A 20,735-nucleotide genomic window follows, 5' to 3' on the forward strand; every position below is an offset into this window, starting at 1 on the left:
AACCCCAGCACTACCCAACTCTACCCAACTCTACGAAATTATGTCCAAAAAAAGCATAGCCCACCTTTTGCAAGGAGATAACAGAATAATACTTGGCGATTTCAATGCTCACCACGAGAGTTGGTACTCCCAGCTACCAAACTATCCACGCGGTATTTCATTATCAGACAAGATAGATAACTCGGACTTCGCTGCAATCAAGCTCCCCATACATTTCCATCTGGCAAGCCCAAACGGCATTAAACTCCGATCACATTCCTATCTTGATCACAGTAGAGAAGTCTAGCGACTTTGTGGAGCCAGCGCACGTTCGTTAACTACAACAAAGCTGACTGGCACAGCTTTACGAATTACATAGACGATTCACTACGTCACTTGCCGACTCCCACATGTGCAGAAGGGGTGAAGCAATCTTTAGAAAAAATGTCCTTCAGGCGGCAAGGCGCTTTATCCCCGCAGGAAGAATACCAATTATTAGACCAAATTTTCCATCTCAGGCAGCACGATTGGCACAAGAACGCGATCTCCTACGTGCTAGCAACCCAGCTAATGAGCAAATTGAGCAATTGACGGCTGAAATTGACTTTATCGTCGACGAACATCGCCGCAACAAATGGTTAGACCACCTGAATCATTGCTCAACTGATTCTAAATCGCTATGGTCTACTATTAAAAGTCTATCTGGAAATAATAATCGAAATCAAAACCTCGCTGCTATTGCGTTTAACAACTCGCAACATACAGATGCCAAGAAATGCGCAACTCAATTCTGCAGGCAATTTATAGAACACCCCGCCACGCAGAACTGGGCCAAAAGGGCTACAGTTCGGAGAACTAAGAATCTTACTCGAGATCCTCGGCCATGCTCCTTCACCTTCAGTTCATTATCTCCAAGTCGAAACCTTCCAAAGCTCTAGGTCCGGATGGCATCTCTATGATAATGGTAAAGAAGCTCGGTATAGTAGGTCTGGAATATATCACCCATCTTCTGAATCTCTCGATTCACCATTTGGTGATTCCAGATATCTGGAAAGTGGCTCGAGTTATCCCAATTCTAAAACCGGAAAAATCAGCGAATCAGAGAATCATACCGCCCCATCTCCTTATTGTCACCAGTAGCAAAGGTTTTAGAATCCGTACTATTACCCACCCTGAAAGAGCATTTCCCGCTCGCCACACATCAACATGGATTCAGGGAAGCGCATAGCACAACAACAGCTCTAACTCAGATAACCTCCCAGATGGCCTCAATCAGCAACGGCCGTGTCAATGCACCATCGTCGCCCCACTGGATTTATCCAAGGCTTTCGATACGGTCGATCACTCGATGCTGATTAATGACATCGTGAACTCCACACTACCAAATGATGTCAAACGCTGGATAGCCAACTATCTATGTGGAAGACATACGTTTGTCGAGTTCAGAGGCCAGAAATCAAAATACCGCAAGATAAAAATGGGCGTGCCACAAGGAGGAGTACTATCACCGGTGCCCTTCAACATATATCTTGCCAAGCTTCCTGAACCCCCCCAAAATGTCTCCATGGTGTCGTATGCAGATGATTGCACTATAATTTCATCAGGTGTCAACATCGACGACATAAGTGCCAAAATCACCCAATACCTGGCCACCATAACAGACTTTTTTTTAGGAACGAAAACTAAGGTTATCTGCTCCGAAATCCTCGGTGTCCCTTTTCACCTCTTGGACCAAGGAAGTAAGGACGGCGCTCAACATCTCAGTCGAATTATCCCAACGGTTCAAAACCCGAAAATTTTAGGGGTAGTCTTCGACAGCCTCCTTCACTTTTCAAGGCACGCAACCTACATCAACCAAAAGGTTAGAAATAGGAACAAGGTCCTTAAAGCTCTAGCTGGCACCACTTGGGGCATGAACAAGAAGACGATTGTAGCGACATACAAAGCGATTGGTCGCTCTCTTCCCAATTACGCTGCCCCAGTATGGACCTCATTCCTTAGCGACACCCAATGGCGAGGTTTACAAACGGCCCAAAATAATGCCCTCCGGATCGCAACCGGTTGTGTCAAGATGACGAATGTGGATTATCTACATGAGGAGACCAGGTTACTGTCGGTCTGACAACATAATATGTTGTTGACTAGACAGTTCCTGTTGGCATGCCATCTGCCCAGTCACCCCAACCATCAGATTCTGATGCAGGATCCCCTTCCCCGACACATCCGGATGGACTTTCGACGCTTTCGCAGCGACATCCAAGACGTCATACCATCGGACGTCAACCGATTGTCTATTGCAAGTGCTCGAAAATTGTTGCATCAAACGGCGGTCACCACCTACTGACATAAACACAAATAATTAAAAACATATATTCTTGTAATTTCAGGAAAGAACAATCGGTCACAGTCGAACAACAACAGAATACACTGATATCTTTTGTATAGATAAACAAGTGTATTGTTCATAGCAAGGCGAATTCATACAAAGTGGTGTCAGTTCTACAAAAATGAAAAATTAAACAAATAAGTATTTAAACTTAATATAGTGTAGATAATTGAATAGTGACGGCTTTACTTATTAATGTAAACAATAAATATTTTGTTAGCAAGCTTAGAATATGTAGATATTTAAATAAGAACAAGCTTTGACAATTGTTTGAACCAAAAAGCGAAAAAAAAGTTATCAGCTGTTTGACTGACTCCACCTTGTATAAATTCGCCTTGGTTCATAGTTCAAGTGTAAAATTCATTTTTCGGGTTTATATAACCCGACAAATTAATTTTGAGTTGTGTCACTTTTGAACTAGGTGTGCGATATGGTCAGTTCACAAGGTCTCTTATCAGTCATATTGTCATAATGTCCTAATATATCACAACTCGGCGGCTCCCCTTAACCGACTCTTAGGCATTCGGAGTAGGTCTCTGCTGGTTGGTTACGATAATACAATAAACATAGCATACAGAGTAGTATTATTTTAGGACATTTTTTGCTTGAAAAGCATTAAAAACCATTGTGAAATATTAGGACATTATGACATGATAAGAGACCTTGTGAATTGACCAATAGTTTAAAATTGTAACATTTATGTATTTATTAAAATTTACACAACAAAAGTTTAAATAGTAATTTAGTGTTTTTATGCAAATAAACGTTTATAATTCTCAGAAATACACATATGTATTTAAATTAACCTTTATAATGTACAAGAATGCTGTTGATGTTAACTCTACCAGCGTCTATTATAAACTACTACAAAGGTTTACGAGGTCGTCCTAGTTTTTTCATATATCTCAGCCAGTTTTGTGCCGATTTTCTCTGTATGTAAGTTACTTGAAGGCTAAGGAAAGTCTATTTCAAGTAACTTGTATACAGACGGTCATGGTTATATCGACTCCGCTATTTATAACGATCCAGAATATGAAAATTAAAAATGTACAAATTACAAACGGAATGACAAACTTATATACTTATCAGAGAACGGATTGAATGCTCTATTTTGTGCTTTTGAATGCATTCACAAAAAATGAGCCTTTTGTTGACAATATACATACCAAAGTATAACAATAGTCCGACACTTTGACAACAGTACCTAACTCTATACATGTGTTAGTAAAAAAGTACCTAACTCTAAACATGTGTGAGTAACAAAATTACACATGTGTTGGTAACTTAAATTTTCTACAGGCAACAGAGTTTTATAAATATGTTCTAAATTTGAATTTTTATGAATTTTCAATACCAAAAATTGTAACTCTGTCCTATAGTTTAAATTCTACAATAACAAAAAATTACATGTCAGAATTTCAAAAATATTTTTTTTGCATGATTTGTGCAAAATAGAAACTTTTTAACAATGAAAGTGTGCTAAAAGTGTTTTAAAAAATATAAAATAATATGTGTTAAGGCTTCATTAGTCTTTACTTTCCGTTGCTGTTGCGTTCTGTTCCGTTCTGGATTTTACTTATGGCAGTTAGTTGTTCTGTGACAAAATATATAATTTTTCTTTTCTTTTAACACATAATTCCTCTTTAAAACACATTAACTTACCTGGCATTCCCATTTCCTTTGATATTTTCGACCAGACGGCTCGTTTTTTTTTTCCAAATTTCTATTAAATTTCACAAAATCAATAACAAATAATTTTTTTCTTTATTTGAAAAGCCGCTGTCACTTACAACTACGTAGACAATTTTTGTTTTTAACAGGTTCGTCCGGAACAGAACGGAACATCACAGAAAAACTAACTACTTATACATGTTTTTCATGTACAAAAGAGAAACAGCTGATTCGGAACGTAACAGAAAGTAAAGACTAATTCTGCCTTTAAAGTAATAATGTGTAAAAAAAAACGTTATTTTATCAAAAATTAAAATTTCAAGACATTTCATTTGTTGACATTTCTCTGAGCTCACAAGGTACCCGTATATGTGAGAGAGTAATTTGAAAAAATTGAGAGTTGGACTACTTGGTATACTTTGATACATACATTAATTCTGTAAACCAATGCATGACATTACAGTAATGCCTCGATTAACGTCGTATTTGGTTCCGGAAAAAGGCGACGTTAATCGAATTTTAAATAACTCATATTCAGATGGTTTGATTTTCATATGTACATAAGAAAAAAAATCAAACTAGTTAAAATTTAATTTCAAAAGTTGATTAAAAAAAGTAAAATGAATAATAAAAATCAATGGCCCATAATCATAGTCAAACACTAAAGTCGGTTCTTTTTAAAAACAACTTTAAAATAAAAACCTGCTTTTTATTAATTTGCAACCATAGTCAAAATTAAAGTATGTTTTAAATTGAACCGACTTTAACTGGGTGCCACCGCAAATGTAGAAAATGTTTTCATACAATATACAACAAAAAACAGACAAGTGGTAACGCTGAACAGCTGACATACAAAATTAAAAAAAAAATCCAAAAAACGTAAATAATAAAAGTAACCGGGACATCTAAAGAAAGAAAGTTGTTTGTTGTGGAAAAGTGGAAAAGATAAGATTAATATCATAATTACGATATTTTGGTACTAATTTTATTGATAACTGTTCAATAATTGCAAAATCTCTACCAATATCTTGTAACTTAAACATTTTTTACTTTGTGACGAACTTTTTTACTCGGCGAAGTACAGCTGATGTTGTTGTTAAACGAGTTAAAAACCACTTCAGCTAGTTTTATATTTAGAGTCGACTTCAGCGTCAGAAGTATACTTTAACTTGTCTATGATAGACCTAAAGTCCACTGTTAAGTAAAGTCGAGTTTAATTCTCTTAAACTGTACTTTATTTATGACTATGATTATGGGTCAATGATTTAATAATTAAATACTTTATTAGAATAGGCATACAAATTTGTACTTAAAAAAATAATTCAATCACATCATCATCAAAAGTAGTTTGTTGAGTATTTTGACTCTGATGGAACAGGTTTAAAAAATGAATCAATTCGCTTCTGTGGCAAGGTCAAATTTGTATGTTCGAACAGTTCTCTATAAGACTTAAGGCTTCAATACCGATCGATTTCATTTTATGTTCTTCAGATTCCGTGTAATTTAATAATTCTGTATTTCTGATTTTAATTTGACAGCATTTTTTATAATAAAACAAAAGCCTGTAAAGCTTTTGGTACATAAATTAATTAAAAAATGTTTAAAAACAAATAATTACAAAGAAATATCAATTCCACTTTGAAAACTGAAAGTGGTTTCATTCTGAAAGAAATTTTCGTTTTACTTATTCTGAAGAAGCGAAATACGGAATTAATTCCACTTTCGATCGGAATGGCATTCTGTGACAGGTCTGTATGTATATGTGACTAGCTGAACCCGGCCCGCGTTGCTGTCCCTTAGAAAACATCTGTTTTATATTGCATCTCGATTTTAATATTCAAAAATTCAGTATGATAATCGACGGCTTGTTCTTCGTTTATTACTGTGTCAATCTATTTGTATTTTATTGTTTTGCCAGGTAGTTTCAATTGTATTTGCTTATTGATCTTCTTAACATCATAATTTGTTGGTGCCAAAATTTCATGTTCCCACAGACAATCCGAATTGTTGTAGTTCGTTGTAAGACTTGGGAATACTTTGTCGGCAACTTTTTGAATATTTATTTGCATTTGGCAGAAGTCCGGAAATGAAATCTAATTTGTGGAGGGATCAAGCCGATGTCATTTGAAAGCATGTGTTGTACTTTTGGATATTTTAAAGGAAGTGTTTGGAAATAGGATTCGCACCGGAAATGTAACTTAGTAGCAGCTCAGGCGGCTCAATAACTGGTGGCAGAATAACTTTACCGTTCGAACCGCACATTCCCGGGGATTCCTTAGGGATCTTCAAAATGCTGCAATGTAAGTAATGTTTGTTCATTGCGCCTTGTGATTCATGTAGTCATCATACTTATTGTAATAAAATCCGTGCAACTTTAAATCGATTCTTTCTGTTCTTTCTGCTGTTGAGGTGTTTCTGCAGCACTCGATGAAGATGCACTGTGACGCATTTGCTGAAGCCGTGATTCTCGTTCTCTTCCCGTTTCTGCGACTCTAGACGTAGATGCCCTTTCGAAAACAAATTTTATTTGAATAAAACCGTTATTTTTTATTAAAAGTGATATGCGGAGTTATTCAAAATATTATTTTTTTAATAGATTTCATATGGAAATTTTTTAATCATGCACCTAATTTGCAAGAGTAAACAAAATTGTTTATCATCGATTGATAATATAAAAGAATGGAATGTATTCCTTTTTTCGCTTACACCAAATCATTAATATTTAGAATGATGTTAAGCAACAAAATGAAAATTGTCATTGTTTGAACGTTGGAAATAAAAAAAAAGTATTTATGTATATGACTTTACAGTGTTACCTTTTCTGAATATTCCGAGAAAATTTTATCAAAATCGGTCCAGCAGTTTCTGAGTCCATATGGAACATACATACACACATCTGTTTTTATATATAATGACATTAACAGTATAATGTAAAAATAAGATTTTTACACACCTCACCGCCCACAGACCGAATATCAAAAATCTGAATCAAAATCGGTCCAGAAGTTTTTTATATATATAGATGGTATTAGCGGTATAATGTAAAAATTTGATAATGCCACGCCCCTCCGCCCACAGACCGAAAATCAAAAACCTGACTTTACAGTGTTACCCACCAGGCTATTCTGAAGATTTCCTGAAAATTTCATCAAAATCGGTGGAGCCGTTTTTGAGTTCATTCGGAACATACATACACACATGCATACATACCCACATACAAACATCCATTTTTATGTATATGTGATATTAAGTTGACAAATTTTTGTGAAGTTTTGGTGCAAACTGAAAGTGGTTTTATTCCGAAAGAAGTTTTCGTTTTACATTTGTTGAAGAAGAGAAATATGGAATTAATTTCACTTTCGATCGTGAAATTGTAACATAAAGTATAACACAAACTATTTAACCGCTAAACCTAGTGAGAGAGCTCGCTCTTGTTCCCCCGCTCTGCCATCAAATAATACTAACAATATACAACTAACATCACCAATTAATATTTGTGTAGAAAATAGCATAAAAGAAAATACAAATAAAAGCACAGCTCAAGCAACAACAATGCCCATACTTAAAACACTCTGGGAAGCGTAAGTAGCAACAATGGTACATCAAAGGGTGCTATACTAAAAATTGTAGTCGAGAAGGTTAAACCAAAAACACCAGTAGCCCGTTTCTGTATTTCTCGAATAGAAAAACTTTCCGCATGAAACGATTGAATTGCAACAAAAACAGTGTAAAATGAAACAAAATATGTTTTTTCTCGCACAAGTGTTTCTGTATTTTGACTTTGCGAGAATTATCTGTCATTTAAATAATTTTCCAGCAATTATTGGAAGGATGTGAGAAAAAGTGTTTCTGTAACAATATTTTGCGAAAAGTTTCTCACAATTACTGGAAATATTCCAATAAGAACAGAATCTGTGTTGTCTGTTTTCGCATTCAAATACAGAAACACTATTTTCTCGCACATCGAGAAACGATGGAATTTTTTGTTTCACACTTCATGTGAGAAGTTTTCCGATGAGAGAAATATAGAAACGAGCTACAGGTATGCTTAGATATTTAAGTATAAATAAAATAAATTTAAGCCCTCAAAAGGTGGAAAGTTCATTAAAGAAACAAAAGGCCAATGACAATCCCTTGTTTAAAAATCGTTATGCTATCTTAAGTGAAGATGGAAATAACGAACAGGTCCAAAATTATAGTGATGGCCGAAAATCATTTAAACCACCTCCAATATTACTACGCGAACCCAGTTCGAATAATTTAGTGAAAACACTTATTGACCTTATTGGTAAGAATAATTTCCACATTGTTCCCATAAGAAGAGGTGTGCAAGAAACAAAAATCTTTGTATACACTGAGGACGATTACAGAAAAGTCTCTCAATATCTAAATGATAACAAGAAAAATTTTTACACCTATCAGCTGAAAAGCAGTAAAGGCTTGATAGTGGTAATTAAGGGTATAGAGTCCAGTGTAGAGCCAAACGAAATCAAGGAGGCCTTGGAAGAATTAGGCTATAGTATACGAATTGTGGTCAATATCTTCAATAGAGATAAAATTCCCCAATCATTATTTAGAGTTGAGTTGGAGCCTGATGACGGAAAATTAAAAGGTAATGAAGTCCATCCAATATACTCCCTACGGTATTTGTTGAATCGCAGGGTAACAGTTGAGGAACCTCTCAATCGTAATAATCCTGTACAATGCGGAAATTGTCAGGAATTTGGACACACGAAGAACTACTGCATTTACGAACTGTATGTGTTGCATGCGGAGACCTGCATTCTTCAACAGAATGTGATATTATAAAGAAAGGTCTCATAGAAAATGCGGCGATCATTCTGCTAACTATCGCGGGTGCCCAGTTTACAAAGTATTGTTCAAAAGATTAAGAGATAGAAAAAAGGGGTCAAGAGGCGAAATAGTTGAACCAGTAAATCTGAACTGCAGTTCCTATCCGCCAATTTCTGGAGTTCCCACTCCAAATAAAAATAATAAAGAGGTTCCAGTTCAGTCTGGAACCGTCTCATATGCAAATATTTTAAAATCTGATATTAAACAACCTAGTTTCCCCCAAAATTCGGGAGGGTTAGAAAATTTATTAAATACTCTTGCAAGTAACATAACCTCACTTAACCAAAACATGTCTAATTTCATGACATCCATTCAAAATACCATACAAGAGCTTTTGAGAGCCCAGAACCAAATGATACAAATACTCTTGACAAGAAAATGAGTTTTTTAAAAATTTCTGGAACGCAAATGGCTTGAACCAGCACAAAGCTGAGGTGTCACACTTTATCAACGAAAACAATATAAATGTATTGTTAATCTCGGAGACTCATTTAACAAATAAATATAATTTTCATATTCCAGGTTTTATATTTCATCCCACGAATCATCCTAATGTTAAGGCACACGGTGGTACTGGTATTTTAATTAGAAATATGATAAAACATTATACCCTAGGAAAATTTTCTAAGAACTATTTTCAAGCAACATCCATTTCCTTAAAATCCCCAGGTTATGATTTAATTACACCTTCCATGATTGGAAACCTACCAGATGTGGCAATTATTGTGCTCACAGTATTATTCAATGCGATCTTGTCTCTAGGAGTATTTCCGAATGATTGGAAAATCTCCCAAATTATAATGACACCCAAGCCAGGAAAGGATTTGACATTGGCATCATCCTACAGACATATTAGCTTATTGCTTTGCTTGTCTAAACTATTTGAGAGAATAATCCAAGGGAAAATTTTAACATTCTTAAATAGTCAAAACATTATCCCAGATCATCAATTCGGATTCCGTAAACATCACGGAAAAATTGAGCAAGTTAACTGGAGAGATACGAAAATCTTTCGAACTAAAAAAGTACTGTTCGGCAATATTTCTAGATGTTGCCCAGGCTTTTGACAAGGTATGGCATAAAGGCCTAATACACAAGATTAAATGCCTACTGCCTTCTAGTACTCACAAAATACAAGAGTCTTACCTATCGGATCGCTTGTTTAGGATAAAATGCGGCGATTATGTGACAAGCGACTATGCGAGCAATGCTGGCGTACCTCAGGGAAGTGTTCTAGGATCAGACTTGCCCGAGTCCGAAGAATTAACCATTTCCACCTTTGCAGATGACACTGCAATTCTTAGTTCTCATGTGGACTTAAATGTAGCATCTAGAAACCTTGATAATTATTTCAGGCACGTGGAGACGTGGTTAAAAAATTGGAGAATACAAGTGAACGAAATCAAAAGCAAGCACATAACTTTTTCACTTAGGAGAGGAAGTTGTCCACCAGTGACACTAAACAGTGTGAACATCCCACAGTCTGACCACGTTACATATGTACCTTGGCATTCATTTGGATAGACGTCTTACTTGGCGTCGGCACATAGAAGCCAAGCGGATGCACATGAAACTAAAAGCTTCTAATTTACACTGGCTAATCCACCACCAATCGAAATTAAGCCCTAACTGCAAAGTCATCCTCTATAAGACAGTCTTAAAACCAATTTGGACATACGGAATCCAATTATGGGGAACAGCAAGCAATACCAGTATAGATCTTATACAGAGGGCACAATCTAAAATTCTAAGAATCATGACGGGAGCTCCATGGTACATAAGAAACGAGAACATCCACAGAGACTTAGATGTACCCTTGGTCAAAGATGAATTCAGAAAAACTCGTGAAGCTTATTTATCAAAATTACATCATCATCCGAACCCGCTCGCAAGGCTACTTACAGTAACTCAAGACAGCTCAAGGCTGCGTAGAGCTGATTTGCCACTCATCTAATTTTCCAAATATGATTCTCCACTCAGAGAACAATAATTGTTTAGTTTTAAGATTTAATTACATATTGTAAGGCCTAGAAATTAAAGGCAGGAATAATATTATAATAAACGTAAAAAAAAACTTTCGATCGGTAGATGGTAGTTCGTCCTCAAAATTTAAAATTTTAGCAAAATCGGACATTTTCATACATTCAGGCCATATTTTTTCCACGCATCGTCGACACATAACTCTCAATAACTATGTTTTATATTTTCCACGGCTTGCATGACTTTTTCATTAGATTTCTTGTCTATTTCATCAATTAGATTGTTAAAACTTCGACTTAAATAATATAGCAATAACACCTTCATCCATTAGTTGAATGAGCGAAGTTGTGTTTGCAGGTAAAAATACGACTTTGATATTATGGCTCATGGTAGCTAAATTTATAATGTGGCCCGGAGCATTAACTAATAGTAGTGCTTTATGTGATAAATTATTTGTTCACAGTAATTTTTTTATGTCTGTACAAAAATGTATTTTGAACCAATCATTAAATAATTTAGAAGTTACCCAAGCTTTTTTGTTGGACATCCACACTACCGGAAGATTTGCTTTTGTAATGTCCCCCTCTGCATAACCACCGATCAAAAGCGTAAGCCGATCCTTTTAAACCCGGCTGCTATTTTTTCTTCTTTAGATATAAATGTTCTTGCATTCGCTGCGGGAATTTCCCTGTTTTTGTTTATAAACAACAGAAGCGACGTAAATCGAACGTCGCACAGTGGTATGAGAATAAAAAAAGAGAGAAATAAATCTGTAACTTCTAAACCCTTACGCCGATTTGAATTTCACATGCGCAAAGAGGAAGTATAGTCGAGTTTAAGTTTTGAATTTTTACCTCATGACCCCACCAGGAGCGGGACCAGGGGTTCCCAAATGAGGACACCTCGGGTATGTTCAATTTTTAAAATGATCCTATTTCTTCGGTTGTGTTCCGATTTAAAAAAAATTACACATACAGAATCGCCGAACACTACATAAAACCTCGTCGCAGCTATCAATTATCTCTTATAGCTTAGGAGATATTCGCATTTGAAAATTTAATTTTCAACATTTTTACCCACCCTACACCAGTTTTTTTGGTGACCGCGGTTCTAAATATTCTCCGATTTTATCCATTTTTCTTTTATAGGATTAACAATAGATCTATATATCAAATAAAGAAAGAAGTGTTTAAAAATCATGACTGAGTCCAAAGATACATGCATTTGAATATAAAAAATTAAAAAAGGCGATTTTTCGCAATTTTTTTTGGGAAAAAAGTGCTTTTATTCTTTTTAAGTTATCTAAAAATTTTCTAAGAGGATGTATAATGAATTTGTACTTTTTGAGAAGCTAACTTTATGCCAAATATTTTAAATGAAAAAAACATTTGTAATTTTTGATACCGACGGGATCAGGGGGGTGATTCTCGTAGTCGTGATGGAAATAAAATTCGAATCGAAGTAAATTTCGATAGTGCGTAATTTTGTAATGATGTTACTCGATACGAAACGAATCGAATTGTTGTTTCAGTGTTGTAAAAACTTTCGTGGTATGCTTTACAACACTGAACGAAATGTAAACAAAAGTCATATGTTTGTTCAAAATCAAAAAAATTAAACATAAATACAAACCAAAATAAAGATAAATATAAATATGGAACCAATTTTTTTCCTATATTCATCAAGCTCGGATTCTGATGAGTATCAAAATATCAATGCTATTAGGAAAAAAATACGGAATACTAGTGACCCCTTAAGTTTGCAAAATAATGAGTAAGTGATCTTAAATTAAAAAACCTATATAAACTACTAATTCTTTTATAGATTTAGAAAACGATTTAGGCTATCGAAGGAAGCATTCAATTTTCTTCTTGACGAATTAGTATTTGAAGGGCAACTTTCTACCACAGTTCCACCAAAAATACAATTAGCTGCTACCTTATCCCTTTTAGCTTCTGGAGGTTTCCAACATTCAGTGGGGAATGACTTTTTAATAGGCATTAGTCAAAGTTCCATCTGTAAAATTACAAAGCGTGTGGTGGATGAAATGGAGCGAAAACTTTGTCCAAAATTTATAAAGTTCAATTGCAGAAATAGTGACGAATGCAAAGAGAACTTCATGTCAAAATATAATATTCCAGGTGGTATGTAAAAATAACATGGACGTGTAGAAATTAATTTTTATTTATTTGGCAGTTATTGGCTGTATTGATGGGACCCATTTTGGATTGCAGAAACCTCGCAACGAGCATATGTTTTTTAACAGGAAAGGCTTTCATAGTCTAAATTCAATGATAGTAAGTAGACATTAATAACGCTACTTTTTATGTTTGTAACCTAAATATTTCCAGATATGCGACCATCAATATACAATTTTAGCCATAAATTCTAAATATGGAGGAGCTGCTCATGATTCGTTTGTTTGGAAGGAATCAGAAGAAAGAATCCATCTCGAACAAGAATATAATAATAATTTAAGAAATTTTTGGCTCTTAGGTAAGTAATTTAAAAAATAAATTTTTATAGATATGTAAATATGTCATATAAATATTATTTATATTTACATGTAGGTGATTCAGGATATCCATGTGAACCTTGGTTGCTAACACCCTATCGAAATCCCCAAGAAAATTCAATGGAATCGAAGTTTAACGATATTCATTCCAAAGCAAGGTGTATTGTCGAAAGGACAATTGGAATTTTGAAGGCCCGGTGGAAAATTTTATGTCACGAAAAACGAAGTCGTTATAGTGCCGAGAAAATAGCACAGTTCTCTAATGTATGTGCAGCTCTACACAATATTTGCTTACAATTTAAAGTGCCCAATTACGAAGACGTACAACAAACGCCATTGGACACGGAAATGCCTGAAATAGATACGGGAACAGAAACACAAATAACCAAAGTGGGAAACAAAATTAGAGATAACATAAAAATAAGCTTATGTTCTTAGTAATTAAACGATTTCTTTATATTTTTGTTATTAAATTAAATCCAACAAAAAATACATATGTGTTAAAAAAAAACAAAAAATTCATGCTTTAAAAAATTTAAGTATTATCTACATTTTTGAGATCAAAAGATATCCATATTCAGTTTTTCCAACTCCTTTTTACGTATTTGTAGTTCCATTTCTTTTATTTGTGTGCTTAAATTTTGCCCTCTTTCCTTCATTTTAAAGATTTTAATTTTTAAATCGAGTAGTTGAGAACTTATATCGACCTCTTTTTCCTTTAACTCAAGGTTTTTATTTTCTATTTCTATAATTTTATCTAATCTTTTCAACATCTCCTTCTGGTACAATTCGGTGGTCATCATATTTTTTTTTTAACAAAATGGTTTTAGTTTCTCTTTCCTTTTTATATATTTTTGGTGGAGCATTTTTAGCCACAGCTTTTTCTTTTTCACCAACGTCTTCATTTTCTATTAAGGACGAAATATTTTCTGGCATCTCTTCGTCATCTGAGAATAATGACGTGCATGAAATATCACGGCTGTTTTCTTGTGTTGTTGCACTTACAATATCTTCCACGGTTTTACTTTGGAATCCAAAACTTTTAACAATTGTTAAACCATCAACAGAGGCTTCTAAACCTGCAGCAGCCACTATCTGTTCCTCTACTTGAGAAAGAATTTTTTCTTCAAATGGCCCGCCACCGGTCCTTTTCTTAGAAGATTTATTAAATTGAATCCTTTTCTTAACATTTTGTTTTTGATCAGCGTAAACCTTAAAATAAAGACATATTTTACAAATAAATTACTGAAAGGGGTAAATGTTTTTATTTCTACATTACCTTGCGCCAAGCCTTAGCGTCTTTTACTGGTGGGCCGGAAGCATTTAATTTAGAAGCGAGTTGTTCCCAAAGTTGATTTGACCGGGCTTTCCCTTGGGAAGTATTTGGCAATAAGTTCTTGGCCAAATCTGTATGATTTGCCATAAAATTGCCAAGAATTTCTTTTTGAGTATAATTTATTTTTGATATATTTGACCTAAAAAATTAAATTTATATTTTTTTGTCAGTTGTAATAAAAATTTGTTACTTACATGTTCTTTCTAATTTACTTTTTGCACAAAAACTCGCAAGGTTGCATTCGAATGATTGCTCGTTATCGAATGCCATCATTAACATTTTCGATATGTTTTATTCGTTATCGAATAAGAGAATCCCAAAAGTAAAAAAAATCGTACATTCGAGTATGTTTTCGTACGTATACGAATGCGAGAATTAGCCCCCAGGTCTATTCAAAAAATGCCTATTTTTTAACTCAACTTTAGGGCAAAAATTCTCAAATCGCATACTCGATATCAAAATATAGTAACCTACTTTAGATGGCCCAATAAGTTCTTAATTATCTTGTAAAGGGTTCCAATAACCCCGCCCCTAGTATGGATATTATAGCCAAAAAACGAAAAATCCCATTTTTGGGATTTTTCAATATTTTTTTTGGGAATTGCAGGATTCGTGATTAGAAATTTCAAAATTTGTTTTTATTTTTCCATTTTAAATAGAAAAATCTACATAACTGTGAAATTTCATTAAAAAATATTCATAAATAAAAATTTTATTTCAATTTGAAAAATTTGTATCTATGCAAAATTCAATAAAAAGCATTTTTTGTCATATTTTTCAAAAAAGTATTTCATGAATTTTTTAATTGTCAAAAGCTATATAGATTTTTGAAAAGTAGACAAAATCCTCTATCCATTGATATATAACATGTTTACCTTATGTTTTTTACGTGTCAAATAAATTAGGGAAAACTAAACAACTCGCTGAGAATTTACCTAACATAGAAATTCATAAAAATTCATGTTGCCTACATAGTAACATTTTATGAATGTAAATAACAGGTAAATTCTCAGCGAGTGAATATTTGGAACCGCGGTCACCAAAAAACTGGTGTAGGGTGGGTAAAAATGTTGAAAATTAGTGCTCGACGATGAGATTATGTATGTGTATTATTTTTTTAAATCGGAAAACAAACGAAGAAATAGGATCATTTTAAAAATTGAACATACCCGAGGTGTCCTAATTTGGGAACCCCTGGTCCCGCTCCTGGTGGGGTCATGAGGTCCAAATTCAAAACTTAAACTCGACTACACTTCCTCTTTGCGCATGTGAAATTTCATTCAAATCGGCGTGAGGGTTTAGAAGTAACAGATTTATTTCCCTCTTTTTTATTATCATACCACTGCGTCGGCGCATATCGAAATTGAAGGGAACAACATTTTTAACGACGTTAATCAGAACAACGTAAATCGAGACGACGTAAACCGACGCATTACTCTATTCATATAATGGAGTGCAACGAAAAATGATGCATGCATCCCAGCTAGCATTTGAAAGATTATTTGAAGATGCCGATTATTTTGCAACTCTTTTTTAATCGTCCAGGAAATTTTTGAAGTAAAAATACACTTTACTCTTCAAAATGTTGACGATTGTTAAACGAGTTAATCGTCGATAAAGCATTTTGTTGACCATTGCACGATTGTTATTTCACCGTAATCGTATATCAATCTTGTAAATGATGTTTTTGCGAGTCAATTTGATGATTGTTGGTTTTTTATGTTATTACCAGAGACCGAAAATAACGGGTTCACTTTCATTTCAATAAATTCTCATTCGCAGCCATTTAAAAATATTTTTTTGTGATACAGAACTGAGAGGGTACTGCCACACGTTCAATATATATTGTGATATTTGGATCGCGATCCATTTTATTGGATCACGCATAATTAGGTTATTCTGCAATTTGGATCGCGATCCATCAATACTGCATGCTACACGTTCAATAGATATCGCGATACTGGATCGCGGTCAATATATATTGAACGTGTAGCAGTGCCCATAGAGTGATTTATTCGAGAACATTTTAGGTTTGGGGTTGAGAGAAACAGAAAAGAAACAACCACAAATAATCTGGATGAGTGATTTATAATTTATTTTATTCGTAAAGGTTAGCTTGTGACTTTTATTTGCGAACATTAAAAATAAATCGCAAAAATGAATTTGATGCAAATCAATTAAATATATAAAATTTATCAGAAGATTAATAACAATTTAAAAAAAATTATAATTTCTGTTACTCAGGCTTTATTACCATATACTTATCATATTATTTCCATTATTTGTTACAAATTACTAATAATATGTTATTTTATGTAAATAAAAGAGAAACAGTTATTAAGAACAAGAAGAAATTAATTGTTTATCTCACACCAAACCATCAAAAAAACAACAAAAACTATTTAAATATTTAAATAGAAATGATTTTATAACTGTTATTTTCAGTGATTTATTTTTATCACAAAAATATAAATCACTATTTGGATTTTTTGGTATATGGACAATAAGGTGGATCTTATTTTTTTATTTTCGATTTTCCAAAAACGAAGGGCAGTTTTGTGTGAGGTTAGGATAAAAAAAAATCTGAAACAAATTTTAGCTCGATCGGTTAAAAATTGGCGTGCCGCACGAGGGTCAAAGTTCGTGAGAACGAAATTATGGGTAAATGGATAGAAAAAGGTGCATAACTACTCAGGAGTCACCCGTAGGTAGGTAAAATGTATGAGCAACCCCCATTATTTTCGTACCCTCAATATTTTTCTAGAACAAACATACCCCCTATCTCCAACCGTTCAGGGGGTCCCCATACAAAAAAAATGAATTTTCACGAAAATTTTCCAATATAGAAAAAAATATATACAATTACTATTACAATAAAATAAATTAGTTTATTGATGTTATTTATCAATAATTATGTTATGCTATATTAAATTTCTTTTTTCAAAACTCGGATATTTTTTGCGATAATCACCGACAACTTGAATCAAATATTGCTTTTCCTCTTCGTTCCTGCACAATATTTTATTGTAGTCCTCCATCATTCACGCCTCTTTCAGCGGTGTCGTTTACTACGTGAATTTTTTCAACAATTTTTAGTGCTTGCTGATAATCTTCGCGCTGTGGCCACGTTTCCGGCGGATATCGTATAAATTCATGCGGCAAGTTGAAGCGTAGAAAAAAGTTTATAGTTTTCACAGTTACGAAAGCGCTCAAGTCATTCGACAAAAATTGCTCAGTTACTTCTGCAAAATTAACCGCAATTTTGTTCATGCTTCGGATAGGTACTTCATCATCTTCATCCCAATCATCATCTTCTCCAGTTTCTTCATCAGTTTCTTCATCTTTTTCAAGTTGAACTTCCTTGTCTTTTTCTTCAAGGATTTCTTTTCCATCATATATGCACATAATTGCCAACATTTTTCGTTTTATGTCACACGAAATATCTGAATCAAAGTAGGCGAGAGCTATAGCCTCCTCCGCCAGATACCACAAATGTCTGATAAACTTTGTTACCATTACTTTTGACAAATTCTTAACCAAGTCTGCATATGAGTGAAGTGCTTTCAAAAAGTTGAAGTCCTGATTGGGCGCTTTGACAGCTTAAGTACAGCGATACCAGACTTTCACGTACAGACGAACAATAAACACACAGACATCTCGAATTCCATCCAATTGTGACTTTGCCAGTTTAAATTGGTCTCTGAACATAAATATTTTCAGTGAATAAATAGCTTTAGACATCCATCGTGCGTGGTGAATAGGTATGAGTTCTTTAAACTTATATTCGCCAAAATCGCCTCCAAGGAATAAAACAACCAGTTCCAATAGTTCCTTATAGTCGTTACGACGTTGTCTTTTCTGTAGTTGGACCATACAAAAAGTAATGATGTCATCTGGAGCAGTAATTAATTTCGAAGCAACGATCTCATCGCTCACTCCAGTTTCGAATGCATTCTGATTGATTTTTTTCCCAATTCTGCTGGAAACGGCGAAACAGAGAAACATCTGGAGCAAAAGTTTTTCCAATTTTTTCTTCGAACACTGCTCTTAGCACCAATTCATATATGTGATGTCTACATGGAAGATGCATCAAATCTCTCTCTAATAACTGTTCAAGTAAAACTGCAGCTCCTGCAAATTCACCGGTGTTTGATGATGTCCTGTCAAAAGACATGGCTTGAACTCGTTTCGAAAGGTTCCATTCTACCAGTACTTGATAAACGGCCGCTGCAATATTTTTGCCTTTTCCACAATCTAGTTTTGGAACGCCTAATATTTGTTCGATTTCGCCATTAGTTACAATAACCGGAAGGCGATCAATCTTATTCATTCCTGTAATGTCTTCCAGTATTTTGCCATCCCAGTGCACTACAAAAAATGCTGTTGCCTTCAACTGTAATGGAATAAAATATTTATATTAGTATTGAAATTAAATTGGTATAAGAAAAGTAACCTTACATGTAAGTTCTCCTTTACAAAATCAGCGATTTTTTGTCGATTTGCAGTACGGTATCTTCGAATTGACGAGCGATTTAATACCAAATTTGATACGTTGTGACCAAGTCCTTCAGCTACTGCAGCCATTAAATGCATTGCATTTCGGTCAGATATCATGCATTTATCCAAAGCAGAAACAATCCGTTCATTGATAAATAACTGTGTTCCTCTTTTAACAACTTCCGAAGCCGACGGTAGAGCGTCCACTTCCAATTCCATTCCACCAGCGCCAACATTGCCTGACGATTCGGTAGATGATGTGAATTGCACTGTACCCATTGCTAAGGTATTAATTTTAGTAGTTGCTCGTAATCGCCGTTCATCTGCCTCTTCTCATTCCAATTTTCGTTTTTCAATGCCTACAAGAGCCATGTCAATGCCAATCATACTGCATGGGCGGCCTTTTTTCCTCTGTGCAAGCAAAAACTTTTTATCCTCCTCTATTTTAATCGTGGTGAGTGCATTAACATGAGCAATATCGAAGAGTTTGTCTAATTCTTCGACAAACTTATCCTCTTTTACTTTATGCGACGTTCCTCCTCTTGTTGAGCTCTTGTTCAATTTCCTCCACTTCTGGTACAGCTTCTCAATTTGCTTTATGACCGAAGACTTGTCTCGGGTCGGAATTCGTGCTTTATTCCAGAAAAGGAGCACTTCGTTTGCAGCCATTGTTGTACTTTTTCGCACTTCCAATTTTAGTGTACGAGTGTGAAAAAAAAATACACCAAGAACTTCTTTTTTAGACGGCAATTTTGATCCCAACAGCTGCGGAATAACATATTCAATCAAATAAATGTTATGCTGTTGCGATCTCAAATTAATTTTTGTCGTTGATGATGCCATTGCAATTCAAATGCGAACCTGTTCTATTGAAAAATTTAGATTTTAGGTTTTAGTTTTAATTGTTTTATTTCTTTGTACTCACTTTTTCCAGAACTACTGTTAGTTTTAATTTAAATGAAGAATTATTCACTTTCACAGCTCATAAATTTACTTTAAAATTACAGTTATTTTTTAATTTTTTGTCACAGTTTGTATGTTTTATTTATAAAAGTCATAGAACAACTAAAAGGTCAATACTTTTATGTACATAAAATAAGGTGTATATTTTAAAAAATGTTATGCAAATGTTTCTCAATGAATTTAGGTAAGTTTTTAAAATTCATTGAATATATTTTTACCTATATATAATCTTCGTAAAAAACCAATAAAAATATAACTGAAATTTAGATTTATATATCAGGTCGAAATAAAAAACACGAAAGTACATCAATGGGTTTTTCAATGTTGTTTGGAAAATTTGACAATATTTAGTAATATTACCTGTTATATTAATACCTAAAAATGAATACGTGGAATATAAGCCATAAAACAAAAATAATTTTCATGGAATTAAAAATGTAATGTTTTTAAAAATTTTAAATATTACCTGTCTTAGGTACAACCGCTCATTATTAAAGGGGCATTTTATGATTACATTGCTAAATAAAATAAAACTCAATGAACAAGCCAATTGT

The 20,735-nt window shown here is 34.1% G+C and overlaps 1 protein-coding gene across 1 annotated transcript; it reads left to right on the forward strand.

The window, feature by feature from the left end:
* The first annotated feature begins 8,080 nt into the window (after positions 1-8,080).
* Positions 8,081-13,823, forward strand: LOC135950550 (putative nuclease HARBI1). The gene is made up of 6 exons (XM_065500088.1): positions 8,081-8,793; positions 12,557-12,643; positions 12,695-13,014; positions 13,067-13,167; positions 13,222-13,366; positions 13,441-13,823. The coding sequence occupies exons 1-6, from the start codon at positions 8,081-8,083 to the stop codon at positions 13,821-13,823; spliced, it is 1,749 nt and encodes a 582-aa protein (XP_065356160.1).
* The last annotated feature ends 6,912 nt before the right edge of the window (positions 13,824-20,735 follow it).

Source organism: Calliphora vicina, chromosome 1 (genome assembly GCF_958450345.1).
Source record: "Calliphora vicina chromosome 1, idCalVici1.1, whole genome shotgun sequence".
NCBI classification, from domain to species: domain Eukaryota; kingdom Metazoa; phylum Arthropoda; class Insecta; order Diptera; family Calliphoridae; genus Calliphora; species Calliphora vicina.

Bases quoted from the DNA above. Each gene is read 5' to 3' on its own strand.
- LOC135950550 (XM_065500088.1), top strand. From the start codon at position 8,081: ATGCTTAGATATTTAAGTATAAATAAAATAAATTTAAGCCCTCAAAAG. The intron at 12,644-12,694 runs GTAAGTGATCTT...ATTCTTTTATAG, and splicing joins TTAAGTTTGCAAAATAATGA to ATTTAGAAAACGATTTAGGC. The intron at 13,367-13,440 runs GTAAGTAATTTA...ATTTACATGTAG, and splicing joins AAGAAATTTTTGGCTCTTAG to GTGATTCAGGATATCCATGT.